This window comes from Pleurodeles waltl, chromosome 7 (genome assembly GCF_031143425.1).
Source record: "Pleurodeles waltl isolate 20211129_DDA chromosome 7, aPleWal1.hap1.20221129, whole genome shotgun sequence".
Classification (NCBI taxonomy): domain Eukaryota; kingdom Metazoa; phylum Chordata; class Amphibia; order Caudata; family Salamandridae; genus Pleurodeles; species Pleurodeles waltl.
Window position 1 is genome coordinate 874,787,994 of NC_090446.1, and position 18,480 is coordinate 874,806,473.

The 18,480-nt window shown below is 45.4% G+C and overlaps 1 protein-coding gene across 2 annotated transcripts in view; it reads right to left on the bottom strand.

The window, feature by feature from the left end:
• LOC138245677 (START domain-containing protein 10-like) overlaps positions 1–17,568 on the bottom strand; it is a 226,587-nt gene extending 209,019 nt beyond the window's left edge. Inside the window, exon 1 of one of the 2 annotated variants that reach the window (XM_069199488.1) lies at positions 16,651–17,568. In XM_069199488.1, the coding sequence (XP_069055589.1) occupies positions 16,651–16,797 (147 nt within the window). In that variant the 5' untranslated portion in view covers positions 16,798–17,568. Of the gene's footprint in view, positions 1–16,471; positions 16,601–16,650 lie in introns of those variants that run through there. The other variant, XM_069199489.1, reaches the window with a different exon arrangement.
• Positions 17,569–18,480: the final 912 nt, after the last annotated feature.

An 18,480-nucleotide genomic window follows, 5' to 3' on the forward strand; every position in this document is an offset into this window, starting at 1 on the left:
CCCAACTAAGTTACCAATAGTGAGCCCAGCTACTCCCTTGGATTGGCTATTAGTAGGTTTGCTCCCACCACCACTGCTATTAGTAGGGACACTAGGTGTAGCAGTAGGGGTTGTAGTGGTAGGAGGCTTGGTGCCTTTCTTTGGACAACTGGGATCTGTTGTCCAATGGCCTTTTATTTTACATAAATAGCACCATGGTTTCTTTTCCTTGTTCTGATTAAAAGAGGATTTGGGCCCACCACCCCCACCAGAGTGTTTTTGTGGGCCTGATGAAGACTCATTTTTAGATTTGTCCCCACCCTTGTCAGAAGACTTACCATCCTTCTTCTTGTTGCCATCTTTGTCACCCCCTGTATGAACTTTTCTGTTCACCCTTGTTCTGACCCATTTGTCTGCCTTCTTTCCCAATTCTTGGGGAGAGGTCAGATCAGAGTCCACCAAGTACTGGTGCAACAAATCAGACACACAATTATTAAGAATATGCTCTCTCAGGATCAAGTTATACAGGCTGTCATAATCAGTAACTTTACTGCCATAAACCACGCCTCCAAGGCCTTCACTGAATGGTCAATGAAATCAACCCAGTCTTGTGAAGACTCCTTTTTGGTCTCTCTGAACTTTATCCTGTATTGTTCAGTGGTTAAGCCATAACCATCCAGGAGTGCATTCTTAAGAACTTGGAAATTATTAGCATCATTTTCTTTCACAGTAAGGAGCCTATCCCTACCTTTTCCACTAAATGATAGCCATAGGATAGCAGCCCACTGCCTTTGAGGGACATCCTGTACAACACAGGCCCTCTCAAGTGCAGCAAACCACTTGTTAATGTCATCCCCCTCCTTGTAAGGGGGAACTATCTTGTGCAGATTCCTGGAATCATGCTCTTTTACAGGATGACTATGGGGAATACTGCTGCTGCCACCATGGGTTTCTAAACCCAGTTTCTGTCTCTCCTTCTCTACTTCTAAAGTCTGTCTATCCAAATCCAGCTGTTGCTTCTTGAGCTTCAGTCTGGTTTGTTCCACTCTCAATCTATTGAGCTCCCTTTCTAACAATCTGTCATCAGGGTGGGTGGGAGGGACATGCCTTGAAACAGAAGTATGGTGAGAATGGTCAGAAGGAGACCTGTCCCTTACAGAAGCCACCCTAACAGCTTGGCTAACAGAAACATCACTACCAGTATGGTGGGAATAAATGCTTTTGCTATGATGTGAGACAACACTATTTATATGGTGTGGCTCATCATCATTACCAACTATGCTAGACTGTCTAGTAATGGGCAGGTTAGGAAGTTTCTTTCCTGAATCTTTTCCTGGGGGAGTCCCTGGATCAGATTGAGAACCATTAGCTACTTTTTCAACAGATGGGGCACTTATGGCCTTATCCTGTACTCTAAGCATGTTAATTAACAGTTCTAAGGAAGGATTCTTCCCTACACTCAAACCTCTCTCTATGCAGAGACTCCTTGCTCCTTTCCAGCTAAGGTGATCATATGCAAGTTTGGACAGATCAACATTTTGGCCTGTGCCAGACATTTTTAGAGAGAGTTAAAGTGATAGTAAAAGATAAAAAGTTTGTCAGAGCTTTTAGAAAGACAGAGAAAAAAAACTTTTTAAACTTTTTAGAACTTTTTAGAAAGTTAGAAGTACTTTTCAGCACTTAGAAAAGAGGGAAAAGAGGAAATGCAAAACTTTTTGGCTATGTGTATATACACTGACCTTGTTTTGTATATTTTTCTCTTATGAAAAGTACAATGACAAGAGTGGTAAGTAGTCTCAAAGCACTTATCCCACCGCTGCACAACCAATGTAGGAGGCTGGACTGCCTTGTAGTGAGTACCAAGGGGTACTTGCACCTTGCACCAGGCCCAGTTATCCCTTATTAGTGTATAGGGTGTCTAGCAGCTTAGGCTGATAGATAATGGTAGCTTAGCAGAGCAGCTTAGGCTGAACTAGGAGACGTGTGAAGCTACTACAGTACCACTTAGTGTCATATGCACAATATCATAAGAAAACACAATACACAGTTATACTAAAAATAAAGGTACTTTATTTTTATGACAATATGCCAAAGTATCTTAGAGTGTACCCTCAGTGAGAGGATAGGAAATATACACAAGATATATATACATAATAGCAAAAATATGCAGTATAGTCTTAGAAAACAGTGCAAACAATGTATAGTTACAATAGGATGCAATGGGGAAACATAGGGATAGGGGCAACACAAACCATATACTCCAAAAGTGGAATGCGAACCACGAATGGACCCCAAACCTATGTGACCTTGTAGAGGGTCGCTGGGACTATTAGAAAATAGTGAGAGTTAGAAAAATAACCCTCCCCAAGACCCTGAAAAGTGAGTGCAAAGTGCACTAAAGTTCCCCTAAGGACAAAGAAGTCGTGTTAGAGGAATAATGCAGGAAAGACACAAACCAACAATGCAACAACTGTGGATTTCCAATCTCGGGTACCTGTGGAACAAGGGGACCAAGTCCAAAAGTCACAAGCAAGTCGGAGATGGGCAGATGCCCAGGGAAATGCCAGCTGCGGGTGCAAAGAAGCTTCTACTGGACAGAAGAAGCTGAGGTTTCTGCAGGAACGAAAAGGGCTAGAGACTTCCCCTTTGGTGGACGGATCCCTCTTGCCGTGGAGAGTCGTGCAGAAGTGTTTTCCCGCCGAAAGAACGCCAACAACCCTTGCTAGCTGCAAATCGTGCGGTTAGCGTTTTTGGACGCTGCTGTGGCCCAGGAGGGACCAGGAGGTCGCAAATTGGACCAGCAGAGAGAGGGGACGTCGAGCAAGACAAGGAGCCCTCTCTGAAGCAGGTAGCACCCGGAGAAGTGCCAGAAACAGGCACTACGAGGATGCGTGAAACAGTGCTCACCCGAAGTCGCACAAAGGAGTCCCACGTCGCCGGAGACCAACTTAGAAAGTCGTGCAATACAGGTTAGAGTGCCGTGGACCCAGGCTTGGCTGTGCACAAAGGATTTCCGCCGGAAGTGCACAGGGGCCGGAGTAGCTGCAAAAGTCGCGGTTCCCAGCAATGCAGCCCAGCGAGGTGAGGCAAGGACTTACCTCCACCAAACTTGGACTGAAGAGTCACTGGACTGTGGGGGTCACTTGCACAGAGTCGCTGGATTCGAGGGACCTCGCTCGTCGTGCTGAGAGGAGACCCAAGGGACCAGTAATGCAGCTTTTTGGTGCCTGCGGTTGCAGGGGGAAGATTCCGTCGACCCACGGGAGATTTCTTCAGAGCTTCTGGTGCAGAGAGGAGGCAGACTACCCCCACAGCATGCACAAGCAGGAAAACAGTCGAGAAGGCGGCAGGATCAGCGTTACAGAGTTGCAGTAGTCGTCTTTGCTACTATGTTGCAGGTTTGCAGGCTTCCAGCGCGGTCAGCAGTCGATTCCTTGGCAGAAGGTGAAGAGAGAGATGCAGAGGAACTCGGATGAGCTCTTGCATTCGTTATCTAAAGTTTACCCAGAGACAGAGACCCTAAATAGCCAGAAAAGAGGGTTTGGCTACTTAGGAGAGAGGATAGGCTACTAACACCTGAAGGAGGTTATCAGAAGGAGTCTCTGACGTCACCTGGTGGCACTCAGAGCAGTCCAGTGTGCCAGCAGCACCTCTGCTTCCAAGATGGCAGAGGTCTGGAGCACACTGGAGGAGCTCTGGACACCTCCCAGGGGAGGTGCAGGTCAGGGGAGTGGTCACTTCCCTTTCCTTTGTCCAGTTTCGCGCCAGAGCAGGGCTAAGGGGTCCCCTGAACCGGTGTAGACTGGCTTATGCAGAATTGGGCACATCTGTGCCCAACAAAGCATTTCCAGAGGCTGGGGGAGGCTACTCCTCCCCTGCCTTCACACCATTTTCCAAAGGGAGAGGGTGTCACACCCTCTCTCAGAGGAAGTTCTTTGTTCTGCCATCCTGGGCCAGGCCTGGCTGGACCCCAGGAGGGCAGATGCCTGTCTGAGGGGTTGGCAGCAGCAGCAGCTGCAGTGAAACCCCAGGAAGGGCAGTTTGGCAGTACCAGGGTCTGTGCTACAGACCACTGGGATCATGGGATTGTGCCAACTATGCCAGGATGGCATAGAGGGGGCAATTCTATGATCATAGACATGTTACATGGCCATATTCGGAGTTACCATTGTGAAGCTACATATAGGTAGTGACCTATATGTAGTGCACGCATGTAATGGTGTCCCCGCACTCACAAAGTTCAGGGAATTGGCTCTGAACAATGTGGGGGCACCTTGGCTAGTGCCAGGGTGCCCTCACACTAAGTAACTTTGCACCTAACCTTTACCAGGTAAAGGTTAGACATATAGGTGACTTATAAGTTACTTAAGTGCAGTGTAAAATGGCTGTGAAATAACGTGGACGTTATTTCACTCAGGCTGCAGTGGCAGGCCTGTGTAAGAATTGTCAGAGCTCCCTATGGGTGGCAAAAGAAATGCTGCAGCCCATAGGGATCTCCTGGAACCCCAATACCCTGGGTACCTCAGTACCATATACTAGGGAATTATAAGGGTGTTCCAGTAAGCCAATGTAAATTGGTAAAAATGGTCACTAGCCTGTTAGTGACAATTTGGAAAGAAATGAGAGAGCATAACCACTGAGGTTCTGATTAGCAGAGCCTCAGTGAGACAGTTAGTCACTACACAGGTAACACATTCAGGCACACTTATGAGCACTGGGGCCCTGGGTTACCAGGGTCCCAGTGACACATACAACTAAAACAACATATATACAGTGAAAAATGGGGGTAACATGCCAGGCAAGATGGTACTTTCCTACATGAGTGTGTAAGTGCGTGTGGCTGTGTGTGTGTGTGTGAGTGGCTGTGGTAATGGCTTTTTGGGTCTGAGTTGGTGTGTGAGTGTGTGAATGGATATTTGAGTGGGTGCGTGAGTGGCTGTTTGGGTCTGTGAGGATGTGTGTGTTTTGTTTCATTGGAGTCTCGATTCACAGATTTGTAGTGGATTAACATGGGGGGAGGCGCTCAACACTAATCCTCTCCTCTTTCATGAATACTCAGCAAGACTGTCACAAGTTCTCTCACTTTGAAAACAGAGAAAGAAAAGTAAACACCAGGTTCCCTCAGAAGAGAGAGCTTGACATTTGACCTCTGTCTTTGAATGCATGGCAAATGTGACAAGATAAGAAAGAGATTTAAAGGCATGTTCGTAGAAGGTGAGTTTGAGAAAGAATACAATAAAGAAGGTTTGGGCAACGGGAGGGACAAACTCAAGCTGAACAGCCTAAAGTTAAAAAAAGACAGCAAATAGAAAGCAAGTTACAAACCACAAAGCCAATGGTAAGCAACAGGCAGAATGCATTCCTAGTTCAGCCTTTCGAATGCCCCCAAGATTTCTTTAGCAACCAGACAGCTGTGCTTGTCTGGTAGGCTTTGACCTAAAAAGGAGCCATAGAAAACACTTAGGGCCTGATTACGACCATGGCAGAGGGGATTACTCCGTCACAATTGTGATGGATATCCCTCTTGCCATATTATAAGTTCCATTATATCCTACGGAACTTGTAACATGATGGACAGGATACCCGTGACGCTTGTGTCAGATCCCCTATGCCAAGGTCGTAATCAGGCCCTCAGTAATTTAACATCTCCTAAATATTGCATACTGGCAATGCCTTTCAGTGATGTGAATACATTTACTGCAAAAGATACACCTTGGGTGTAGGCCAATTTGGGGTTCAGCCAGAGTATATCATTTCTGGGGCTTCCATGGCTATGAAAGGGAGATCTTCCCAGAAGTGTTGATTTCTTCGTAGTTTGAATGGTTGAGCAAGTGTGAAGGGTGGCATATCTAACACCTTGATGAAACACCATTTGTGTAAGGATATCACCTCTTTAAAAATGTATGAATGTAGAAAGCGTTTGTGATCCAACTGAATACCATAGTTAGTGGGGGCAGAAAGACCTACAGATATTTTGAAAAGAATCTTGGACCTTCAGAGGATGAAGTACTGTTGCCAGCTGCGCTAATTATTATTTGTTGTGGTGAGATTTTTTGTATTAACACGAAGCATTCATCTTTAGATGCATGGCAAATGGTAGATCCATTAGAGATCAAGCAAAGCTAAATCTTCAAGCATTGGTTGTAGATCAATGGGAACAACATCTTAAGAATGCTCTGGAGGAAGGTGTTTCTGAAAGACATTGTGGTGGCTAGAATGTAAGTGCATATAGTCCCAATTATATAATGTAGTTCCATCTAACATATGAATAATCAATACCATAATGTTGGGTTGCTTTAATACAAGTTCACAATACAATCATTATGGATAACATTTATTTCTGGATATGATTACTTCGTATGGTGATTACTGCTGTTTTTTTAACAATATAACTGGAAAAAATAACAAAAATGAGCAAAACAATTTATAGCCAGTGCAACATTTTCAACATCTTCATAGTATGTTTGTAATGCAGCGGACCAATAATTAACCTAGCTGATATATTTGTTGTCTGGAACGGAACACATAGATCAAATGAGTAATGCATTTGTTGTTTTTTAGGGTACTTCAGCAATGTGTGCTTTAGCTTGATGAGTAAAAAGTGAGGTAAAATGTTCATTGTTTTGGCCCTTCCATTTAACCAGTGGACTTCTATGTAAGACCTTGTTTTCCCAAGACAGATACTTTACATTTACTGGGGAGTGCCTAATGTATTGTTGAGTGATGTGTGCACTGGAGGGCATGCTCAATGGATTCAGAGGGTGATATGCTTGCATACTAGCCAATTCCTTCTCAGTTCATGTTGGAGATGAGCAGTTTGTGTGCTGCAGGTCTGTATGACTTTTGGAGCTATGGTGGTTACAAGAAATTATGGTGTAGGAGTATCAAAACAGCACTGTGGTGTATGAATCATTATGACAAAAAGTTGGTTGAGTTTAATTTACAGAGTGGGCAAAATTTAGATGAAACTACAATGTGAGTTTGCTGAACAGACGAGCTATTGTTGGGCGGTTCCAAGGTGTTACATGGAGAGGAACCTCATCTGAAATTATGATATAACACATCGTAAGGACAACTTTCCCCTCACACAGGGGACAGTTAGAGCACATGCAGCATCAATGCAAGTCTTTCTGAAAAATAGGACAGTTAAGCTCAGACAGCAGGTCCATCATATAAGGGGCAGGTACTGCACAGGCAGCAACAGCATGGCAAGTGTACATCAAAAAGTGGGTTAGTACACCAGGGGTTGCAGAAGTTGAAACAGCCCCCATAAACATGATAAGAACAATAAAGGCAGCAGCAGCTTTCTGATAATCTTCCCTCTCAGAAAGGACAAACACATCATAAGGAACAGATTGCAAGCATACTTCAGTTACAGCCATTCCTGGATTTCCAAAGAGATGGCTTGCAGTGATGCACTGGCAAACCATCGGGCACTAGAACATGTTGAGGATTATCAGTTATGCTTTTTGTTGGACTTAGCCCTCTGTGCAGGGTCACCCCCAAACCTTCTACCTTCACCCCTCCTGTTTTCTGGAACCCATTTTTGCTGGCCTTTAGGTCTCTGTGCACTTTAAAATTGCTAACCAGATATAAAGTGCTTGTGCACTCCCCTTTAAACCTGGTAAAATTGACATACGAATTGGCACATTTAATGTACTTATAGGTTCCTAGTTAAGGGGTACAGCATGTACCCAGTGCCTGTACATTAAATGCTACTCATGGATTTGCATCACTCATTGTGCCACCACTGAAGTAGCCTTTTAAAAAACAAATCTCTGGCCTGTTGCTGCAGCCTGTGTGAAGTTTTAAACTGACATTTCAACCTGGCAAAATAGGTCTTTTAACAAGTCTAAGCATTCCTTTTTAATACATATAAGGCTCCCCTAGCATAGGCCCTAAAAGTGGCCCATGGGGCAGGGTACATTGTATTTAAAAAGTTGGGCATGGACTTTTAGGTTTCACATATCCTGGTAGTGAAACACTCTTATATTAGTTTTTCACTACTGAAAGGCCTACCTCTCCCATAGGATAACATTGGGATGCCTTATTACATTTAATAAGTGATGCATTTTTCTTGAGAAGAAGAGGTAGAAATGTCAGGCGTCGAAGGCATTGTAATTTAAAATCATTTTTAATTGTAAAGTCAGATCTTAAATAACAATTCTGAGAAATGCCGCTTACAGAAGTTTGGCATTTTCTTGTCCTAACCATTTGGTGCCTGTTGACTGTTTCATGGGTCGCATGACTAAGTGTAGTTGGCAGTTGGCCTTTATGTATTCATCCCAGTTAGTCCCACAATAGCAGGACTGGGTGTTGGGAGAGGCCAGAGCTGTGCACAGCCCCACTTATACTTCAGAGGACCTACCTCAGCCAGCACACACAAAGAACTTCACACTAGCCTTTTGTGAGCCCAGAGATTTTGGGACCATGGCAGGGAGGAAGGAAATTACAAAACAATTGGAGGTGGACTCTAGAAGTTTCTTCCACTTCAAAGCTGTCACCAGATATAAATATTGGACTGTGAGACTGACTCTTCAGTACTCTCCTGGACCTGCGGATTGTACAGAAGGAGGACTGGTGTGCTGCCAGAGGACTATCCTGCTGTTTGAGACCTGCCATGCTGCCTGAGAAAGAAGACTGGACCTGCTCCCTTCATACCAGGCTGCCTGAAGACTCAAAGGCTGACTGACCTCCTTTTCTGAGTTACAGGGACATCCTAAGCTCCAGTGATCTCCCTGCAACTGTTCAGCTGTCCTGCTGCACTTGACATGCCAAGACCTGCAACTGGACCTGTCTGAGTTCTAATTGCCTCTACTGGAATGAGTTCCTGATTCCCAAACGGTGCCTCCCAGGCCCCTGTCCCTAGGCTTGGTACTAGTTGAGCTCCTCCTGGAAGAAAAAGAAAGCAAGTCTTAAGTTATGTGCCGTTTGTGACCACGAACAGGCTTGTTTGTGCTGAGATCTTGCTGCTCATTATGACAGTCAATGCCAAGCTCCAGTAAACCCGATTTAGCACTACAGTGGCCGCCAGCGACAACCGGAAATGTGAGATCTACACTTCTCGCTACAGCATCGGCAGCCCTGTGTTGACTTCAAATGTAAAGCCCCAGCGATGGCCATCTGCGATGCCCAACCAGATCTTAACACTACAGCGATGACCATCCATGAAGTCCAACCTATTCCCTTGACCTTCCCCTGGTCTAGCATGACCAGCTCACTGCAAGTGACGATGTGTGCTTTTAGGTGCCATACCTACTTAAATATTTGAATTGCTTATCTCCGGTTCTACTGATTGGATTTTGGCATTTTTTTTTTTTCTTGGTGTGGGATTTTTCTTGTGCTGTGTTTTCAGTTTATTATTATTTGCGTGCATCATAAATACTTTACACACTACCTTTAAGTTAAGCCTGGTTGTTTTTTGTGCTAAGTTATCAAAGAGTTAACACAGGTTAATTTAGTGACTTTTGTGGTTTACCCTGACAATAATTGTGGTTATTGCTTAAGTAGGGTTTCACACCCTCCCACACCTTTGATCAAAGCATTTAATAGTAAAGTTCCCCCTTTGACTCTCAATGAAAACCCGGCAAAAATACTTGTCCCTCAGTGTGATTTCAACAACCTGGAGGGAAAGTGTTGGGAAAGTGACTACTCTAATGGTGTTAAAGTGTCACTATACCAGAAGTAGCAATAAAAATATGATAAGCAGTCATCTAAACATTCAGATGCAACTATATCATACATAGCTCTGAAAATAAGTGCTGATGAAAGGACTTAAAGTGGCTACATAACATGCATGCAGACAACATAAGGAGGGTGGGGCAGTGTGTAGTACATTAAGACACACGATTATTCTGTTTACTGAGGTCAGGGTAGGCACCAGAAAAGATAGTTATTCTCTGGTGGTTTTCTGACTGACTTCTTTTTTAAAAAGGGACAGCAGTAAATGTGTACTCAAAAAAAGGACAGTATTAACCACGTGCCTAAAAACTAACGACAGTGACCATGTGCCCAAAAAAGGACAGTGGTAACAATGTGGCCTAAACGGGACCATAGTAACTGTGAGTCTAATTGCTACGCATAGTCAGTGAACAAACACAGCCATTTTGGATGCTGCACCAAACCAGAAACTAGAATAACAAACAGGGAACGCTGCTACTAAGAAGTGGCAGCAGCACAGAGATGGAGCAGTATCATAGGTAATGAACTGTTAAGAATTGGTAGCAATGGAGCTGGTAGAGTTTACTCTCACTCTACACCATTAACACCTACTGTATGTTGTGGTAAGAAGAGGTATGCGTATTATTAACAATGTGCTTCATCTCCATTGTATCATTTATAATGCTGCACAGTGGCTTTATCCCCAAGATCGTTTCAGACTTTCACCTGACCCATGAGAGAGGGATTATTTTTCTTCCTCGATGCACTTACTAGGAAGATGACAGGTATCTAGTATTGACTACTGCAAAAATTCTGAAATTTTTAAATTACGTATGTACATAGTTTGACCCACAAGATTCAACTGGGTTTTCTGAAGCTATTCATGGTTCGACATTAGTTTTGGAACCGGCTTTCTGAGGCACATTGGGCCAGATGCAGGTACAAAAAAATTAGCGACTCGCAATTTGCGAGCATGTGCGACTCGCAAATTGCGACTTCCTATTTGCGGGTCGCAAAATGGGGTTGCAATTTTTGCGAGTCGCTAACGGCTCACATCGCTTTTTGCGAGTCGGAAATGGGATTTTAGCATCCCATTTCCGATTTTGCACAGTCGCAAATAGCGATTCGGGCCATTTGCGACTCGCAAAACTTTGCTACATCTGGCCCATTATCCCTGCAACATCTCCAGGCCACTCATTGGTCTGCACGATTTCAGCCTAGAGAGTATCCTGGAAGCCATAAAGGCAAGTGGATGGCTGTCTTGTGTAGATCAAAGACTTCAATAAGGAGCCCAACGAGTTGAACAGCTGTTCAAGATACGTCAGGTGCCCATGACTGTGCTTGAACCTCACACCTCACTGCAGGCCAGTCTCAGTGGTTGTGTGGATTTTTAGGTATGGTGCGACTGGGTGAATAACGTGTCTGTTAAAAAGGGGCCACCTGACAAACGTGGTTGTGTTCCCTGGGAATTTTCAGTGAAAATATGAATTTAACAAAGTCTCCACGTAATCCAACATCTGCTGCATAATTTGAAGATTTTAATGAAAAAATGCTTATAGCTCAAGGACATCAGACATTTTGCTATGTTTAACTGTTCACCTCTACGTAAACCGCTACAAGTAGACATCTTAAGACGTGACAATGTTGTACACAGATGTGAAAAATGATTTCTTCTCTGTCGTGATTTTCGATATTTCACAATTAACACAAATATATATTCATATCACAGACATGGTCTTAAAGTTGCACTTATAGCAACAGGGTACACAAACTTTAAAACAATCTTAAATATGTCACATCTCTTTTTAAGGTCCCAGGTTTTGAATCCCCAAGTAATTCATACTCTAGTGAAAGAACATGAAATTGGCTTTATCTTTCAGCCGAGATAAGTTTAAAGCGAAGAGGTGATTCTGTAAACTGTAGAAGGGTCCTAGTGCCAGGGGGCTGCAGTAGAAGAAACAATATGAATTTTATGAACGAGCTTGTGAAGGAAAAGGGCTTTATAATTTAGCAGAACAACTTCCAGGAAAGTAATTTAGGCCCAGGAATTATGTTCCGTCTTTAGTCCACCTGTTCCTGTGTATTGAAGTCGCATCTGGTGGCGTTCACAAACGAGTACAGCAATGGGATCATATGAACTGAGAGCCAGAGGAGGGTCAAAGGGTCATTTTAATTTCTCCCGAAATGCTGAGTGGTGGCTGAAGAACAGTGATGTGCACTAAATTATTCATTAGCTGCTGTACTGCCGGGTCACAACACAATAGCAGTATATTTATGCTGTTACACAGAAAGGGTATCCCAACCCTTCCCCGCCCTTCCCCTCTCAGACTTCCTCAGCCATGCTCCCGCGGGACCTGTGTTTTCTGCAGGCCACAGCAGCTTAAAAGGATAACGAAAAATCAATATGGAAGTGGCAAAGGATTCCGAGCTCTGCGGGTGAAGCTTGATTTCCGAAGATACTCAGGTGCTTTTTGGATGAAAAAAACCTAGTTCTACATCGGCAGAGTGCGTCAGTTACATCAGCATGCAAGTATGTGCAGAAATATGAATTGCACATTCCACCCAATCGGGAGTGGATCTGGGATACAGAAACAACCCGGTGGGCAACGTTTACTACACAACACTAGCGCAACAAGGCTCAAGGCCTCGTCTCAGCTGGACAGAGAGGCCGTAAAGCCATCTTTGCAAAAGGTGAAAGGGCTGGTGGAGTGTCTTGCCAGACATCTGATCTAGACTACCTGACAATCTGGAAATTACCTGGTGTCCCTCTCTAAATGCCAGATCGTCTCGAACTTGATTTATTTTTTAAATACATTGGTTTGAAGAAAAGGAGAGAACCCTCTGTTTTGACCAATACCCATTGTGCTTCTTGGTTCAGGCATAACCGTCACACTCGGGGCCTCAACTGCAACAAGAAGCTGATGGATAGAATGTTTGAATTAATCTCAGACACTGGCCCCATTCCATTCTATCGTTTTTCACCCACCATGCCACCCTAGGCAAGATTTTTTGTATGCTTCAGAGTGACGTCTAAGTGTGATAGGTATGCTCAGCCATGGGTCCTGTGCTCAGTGGGTACTGGAACCAAGCTGTGCCTGACACAGGAACCCCAATTAGGGCAAAATCCACCCTATGTTGCTTGTGTTCCGGTTCAGGGAGACCATAGCCTGGAAGTTCTGGCTAGACTGTTCCTGTAGGAGCAGGGACAAGACTGACTTGTAAGCAGTTGGGTCCAAACTGCAGTGGCAAGGTGAGCAAAATAATGATGGACTGGGATGTGTCCTGAGTAATTATCAGTGGTTGAGATGAGTTTAAGAATTCCATCCACCACTTTTTGTATAGTCCTGACACAAGCAATGAATTTACTTTTGGCAAGGTTTGGATTCACCCTTACCCTAGAGATCGCAGGTGCCGTTGCTGATTGCAGAAGCCTTGTGTTACATTATTATGGTGGGTTATTCACAATAATTCCTGTGAATTGCGTAATTTTCATTTTGTGCATTTTAATATTTGAAAAAACAACACAAAAATGTACATCCTGTATAACAGAAAATGCATATCAAGTAACATTGTACTGTATTTTAAGATAATTATTAGCAGAACGTTCTGCTGCACTAAGATTGAAGCTGTATTTAAAAATGTACGGATTCTGGGTGCATGCACGTACCATAGGGTACTGTGATCGTCGTGCACGTAGAAGGGACATGCAACTGGGCATGGTGAATGCTTAGCTGCTGTCTTTTAAGTTAACGTCCCACGGTGCCGGCGCAATTTACCTGCATCGCTGCTTTTCATGCCATCAGAATCCCACAAGGGCATTTTAGGAACATTAAATACTTCTATTATGTGGCTTTAATATCATGTATGATTGGGAGTACATTATTCAGCATATTATCGAGGCCTGGTTTGACATGGGCTGGGCTCAGACAGACACTCATCAGCATTCATCACTGTGACTGGAGGACAAGGGCGGCCGTCAAGGCCCAAGCACTGCCACATAAAAACAACATACAATAGCAGTGGCAGGAAGGTTAGGCAAATAGGCAACACCTCAGACTGCAAGTACCCGATGCAAGGAGCGCCTTTATGCCACACCCCTTATCTACTAATATTTGATACATTAGCCTTTCTTGTGAAGTCGCACCCTTTAACGGGCTCTCAAAACAGAATCACAAATGCTTCTATTCCAGCAGCTTCTCTTGGTCCACAACTCTGAATTCACAGAACTGTGAGTCCTTTTTTTAATGTGAATTCTGCAAAACCTCAATTGCAAGACCTCAGAGCTCTACTCACCAATGTGAACAGAGACATGGTGGCTGTGGCACGTGTTTGCACATCCATAACGATTTCAACATAAAGGGGTATAGAAAAGGGATGACATACATTCAAGTATTCAGGGGTGCTCTCATGGTAAATACACCCTGAAAACCAAGGGTGCAATGGTAGTCCTAGAAACTAAATCCTATGGCTATAAATGCTGTAATAACTTTTACCAAAACACTTAGGGACATATTTATACTTTTTGACGCAAAACTGCGCTAATGCAGTTTTGCGTCAAAAAAATTAGTGCCGGCCAACGCCATTCTGAAGCGCCATGCGGGCGCCGTATTTAATCAATGACGTTACCCGGCGTTAGCTGCCGGCGCTGCCTGGTGTGCGTGGAAAAAAACGACGTACACCAGGCAGCGCCGGCGTAGGGGGATATGGAGCTTGGGCACCAAAAAATGGGGCAAGTCAGGCTGAGGCAAATTTTTCGCCTCAACCCGATTTGCGCCATTTTTTTCGACTCCCAACCCCCATAGAAATGACTCCTGTCTTAGCAAAGACAGGAGTCATGCCCCCTTGCCCAATGGCCATGCCCAGGGGACTTCTGTCCCCTGGGCATGGTCATTGGGCATAGTGGCATGTAGGGGGGCACAAATCAGGCCCCCCTATGCCACACAAAAAAAATAAAAATACTTACCGGAACTTACCTTAATGTCCCTGGGATGGGTCCCTCCAGCCTTGGGTGTCCTCCTGGGGTGGGCAAGGGTGGCAGGGGGTGTCCCTGGGGGCTTGGGAGGGCACCTCTGGGCTCCTTCCGAGCCCACAGGTCCCTTAACGCCTGCCCTGACCAGGCGCTAAAAAACGGCGCAAAAGCGGCCGTACGTCATTTTTTTGACCCTCCCACTCCCGGGCGTGAATTTTGCCCGGGAGTGTAAATACGGCGCACATGCCTCGGAGTCAATTTTTTAGACGGAACGCCTACCTTGCATATCATTAACGCAAAGTAGGTGTCCACGCTAAAAAATGACGCAAACTCCATGGACTTTGGCGCTAGACGCGTCTAACGCCAAAGTATAAATATGGAGTTAGTTTTGCGTTGGAATTGCGTCAAAAAAAACGACGCAATTCCGGCGCAAACAGAGTATAAATATGCCCCTTAATGCAATGCAGTCTGAACAGTGAAAACAGAGTCCAAGAATACGCAGTTTGGATGCAGAAATGCAATGTCCATTTAAAAGTGAAATCTTTCCGACATCCTTCCAATTCTTGCAATGTACCGTCTATGCTTCTTACTTGTTTGAAATGTCACATTACTTATTTAGGCTCTTACCTTTAGGGTGTTTGCTTTGGTTGTGATTCTAACAAATTACTTCCCCATAGTCACCAGACTTTTTTGTAATTCAATCATATGTACTATTTTCAGCTTTTAAATAGTCAAATAGACGAACCAAGTGCCGGCTGCCTTTGAACTTTGATATGTATCAGTGCTCCTACACTGTAAGAATCGGGAGGATGTTGCGAAGATTTCGCTATTAAAAGGACTTTGGATTACTGCATCCATACTGCGTATCCTTTGAGTCTATTGTGTTGCTCTACTGTCCAATATGACTGGCAGTAGACTCGTGCTACCACTCCTGCCAAACCTTAATTAGATGACCGCAAACCCACTGCACGCAGACCTTACGTCATCTAATAAGCACGTGTTTGTTGATGTAGGCCTATGTTCAAATTAGCGCAGGTGTTCCTCGGGGCTGGGAAGAATCGCTCCCATATCAGCTATAGCGAGCACAGTCAGTCTATTGCGAGACTGTCCAGTGGGATGGGAAACGCTGAGCAGACTCAGGCCCCTGTTTGGATCTCGGTGAGGCTGGGGTAGTCACTCGCATTACAGTGGCGTGTCGACACTTGCACCCCACCCCCTGCAAAGCACATAGTGTGCAGGGTCACACTCCCGTGGCGCTCCCTGGGTGGGACGCAACAGAGCCTGGCGCATGGGACAGTCTCTCCGTGCAGGTGTCGTACATTAAGTGTTTCCGTGGTTGTGCACTGGGGGAAACGGGTACACGTGGTACCACTCAAGAACAAGCCAGTGTAGCTTACTAGGACTGCTCACACTCTTCGCTTGAAATTGCACCATTCACACTTTCCTATTCGAGCGATTCTGTATTCACACTTCAGAGCCAATCTGCCGCATCAGCAAACAACCACAAGCACTGTCTTCAATTATAGCGTCCCCACCTCTAGAGACTGCAGGTGCTACGCGGAGCTTACTAATGAGAGAAACTGGAATTCCCTCCTGGCTTTGAAAACATCCATCGCAATGCAGTTTGGGAAATATTGTGATACAGTGCTGCATAGCACGTGGGCAGTGTCACCGTTCCTCAACTATCTACAAGCACGGGACAAGCAGGCAGGACAAGAGTAGGGCAGTAACAAGGCAAGTAGGTTTTTTTCCCCAGCAGCCGGAGTCAATACGCAGGAAATAGTGCTCACTTGCTGGGGAGGTCCCGATGGGTAGAAAGTGATTAGCTAACTATTCGTTATTTATATGTGTTCACCAACTTACCAATGCGTAGGCGAAGACCGACAAACACTAAACACAATGAGCCTAATTCCACCCCAACCAAACGGACGGTTCACACGTTTAACTCTCGTGGGCCCACTCATCCATGGCTATCTGCAACGACTTGAGGCCAGCTAGGCCCATGCGCGGTCTTCCTCGTTCACCGCGGCCACAGGACTTACCTTGAGTTTCTGCAGAGCCCGCCCAGCCTCCTGCCCCTGGTTCCACACCATCACGCCACCTTTGTTGTACTGGCTCTGCCAGCCCTCCGAGCTCTCACACTGCTCCCGGAACGAGTTGAAGTCTGCATCGTCCGGGATGCGCACCATGACTCTATCCACCTTAGTTTGGGAAAGGGGGAAGACGGCTGCACCACGCGCAATCCAGTGATCTTCGTCAACTGCTGCGGTGAAATAAAACCGCCGCGACCCTCTCGTGGGCTAAAGGCGAGCTATGGACAAGTCGTAAAGTTGTAGGCTCTGGAACCAGGAAACTGGAGTTCTAATCACTTCCTCCACAACCGCATCAAACCTGACCCAGTGTTAATATCAAAGAGGTATCACTCTCATATCCGTTCTTTCTGTCAGCCCGAAGCTTGTATTTTTCTGCGTTGCGTTGTCTTTCTCCTCCCGGGGAGGAGATGCTTTATTGTCGCTGCTCCTACTCTCCGTCCTGCGGCTAGGTGGCTCGGAAAGACTCGCTCACCACGGTGGTCCAGTCCGTCTCCCACCACCTCTGCGTCCTGCTGCACTCGGTTGCCTCCGGTGTCATTCTCCGGGTTGCCAGGCTGCCTGCTACTGTATTATTCACGAGGTAACATCACACAGGTGTCTTAGGTTTCCCGCCCCGGGTCCAGTTCTTCCACTCGGGCCCCTCTCGTCTTCCGTCTCCCTAGCACCATCTCCCTCTGTTTGACTTTGCAGCAGAGTTACTGATCCAGTTAATAGCTGTCCAGTCGCATAGGACTTGTCTTGTGTAATGCGCTCCTACTGCCACTGGGGGAGTCGTGAGCTCTGTGCTGCAGACAGGCGCTGTTCACAGCTCCATCGCAGACTGACGCTAGAAAGAGCGTTTGAGACTGCAGGGCACCCGCCGCTACGTCTGTACTGCAGAATTCATAAGCCTCGCGCTGCTACTGCAGGCTCCACATTCCGCTCATAATATATCGCTGCATGCAGTGCTTTGAATGGTAAGGTCCTGTCCAGTGCCGTTACATGCACTTCTTTAATTTGAAAGGGAGAGTACCTGCACTTCTCAGCCCTGCTGCAATATTTGTAATCGGTAGAGTACCAGCTCTTCCCAGGAGCAAACAGGCACTGTAAATAGTGAGCACCTGCACTTCTGTATTTTTGTTTAAAGCACTGAATACGTGATGCATTTTTACAGTACTTCAGCACTTACAGAGGCCTTTTAGTACTACTGTAGGAACACTGTGGAGTGAGGGATGCGTAGAACTACTTCGGAATAGACCTCAGTAGACTACTGATTACCCCGAGTCCTAAAGTTCGCTTTAACAGCCCTTCACGCTTGATTATCCCTCTCAGTGTCCGGCTTCTAGCAATTTCCCTCTTTTAAGGTCTCTCACCTACTACACAGCTCATGTGCTTACTGCTGTGAGACTTGTTGGTGGCTTACCAAGAGCATATAGGAGGATTGGAGCCCACCCATTGCTTACCATTGGCTGACTTTTGTGTCATTTTAATTTGCCTGCTTTTCATTCAAGTCCTAGTTTCTCAATTTTGTGTCTATCCCTCCCATGGAGTAGTTTTACTTAACTATCACTTTTATTTGGCTGGTGTAACTGCTTAAACAGTATGCTTTTTTAGCACTTTTTCTATTTGGTTAAGGACTTGAGAGTGCATGTTTTTTCCAGCTGTCTCTCTGGTGTGCTTCTTGCCCTTTCACTCTCTGTTGCTCTCTATCGTCCACATGCTTCGATTTCCTGTTGCACTTGCCCTCATGTACTTCACCCTTTGCTTTTTCACCCGTGTGCATCTCCCCTGTTTGTTCCA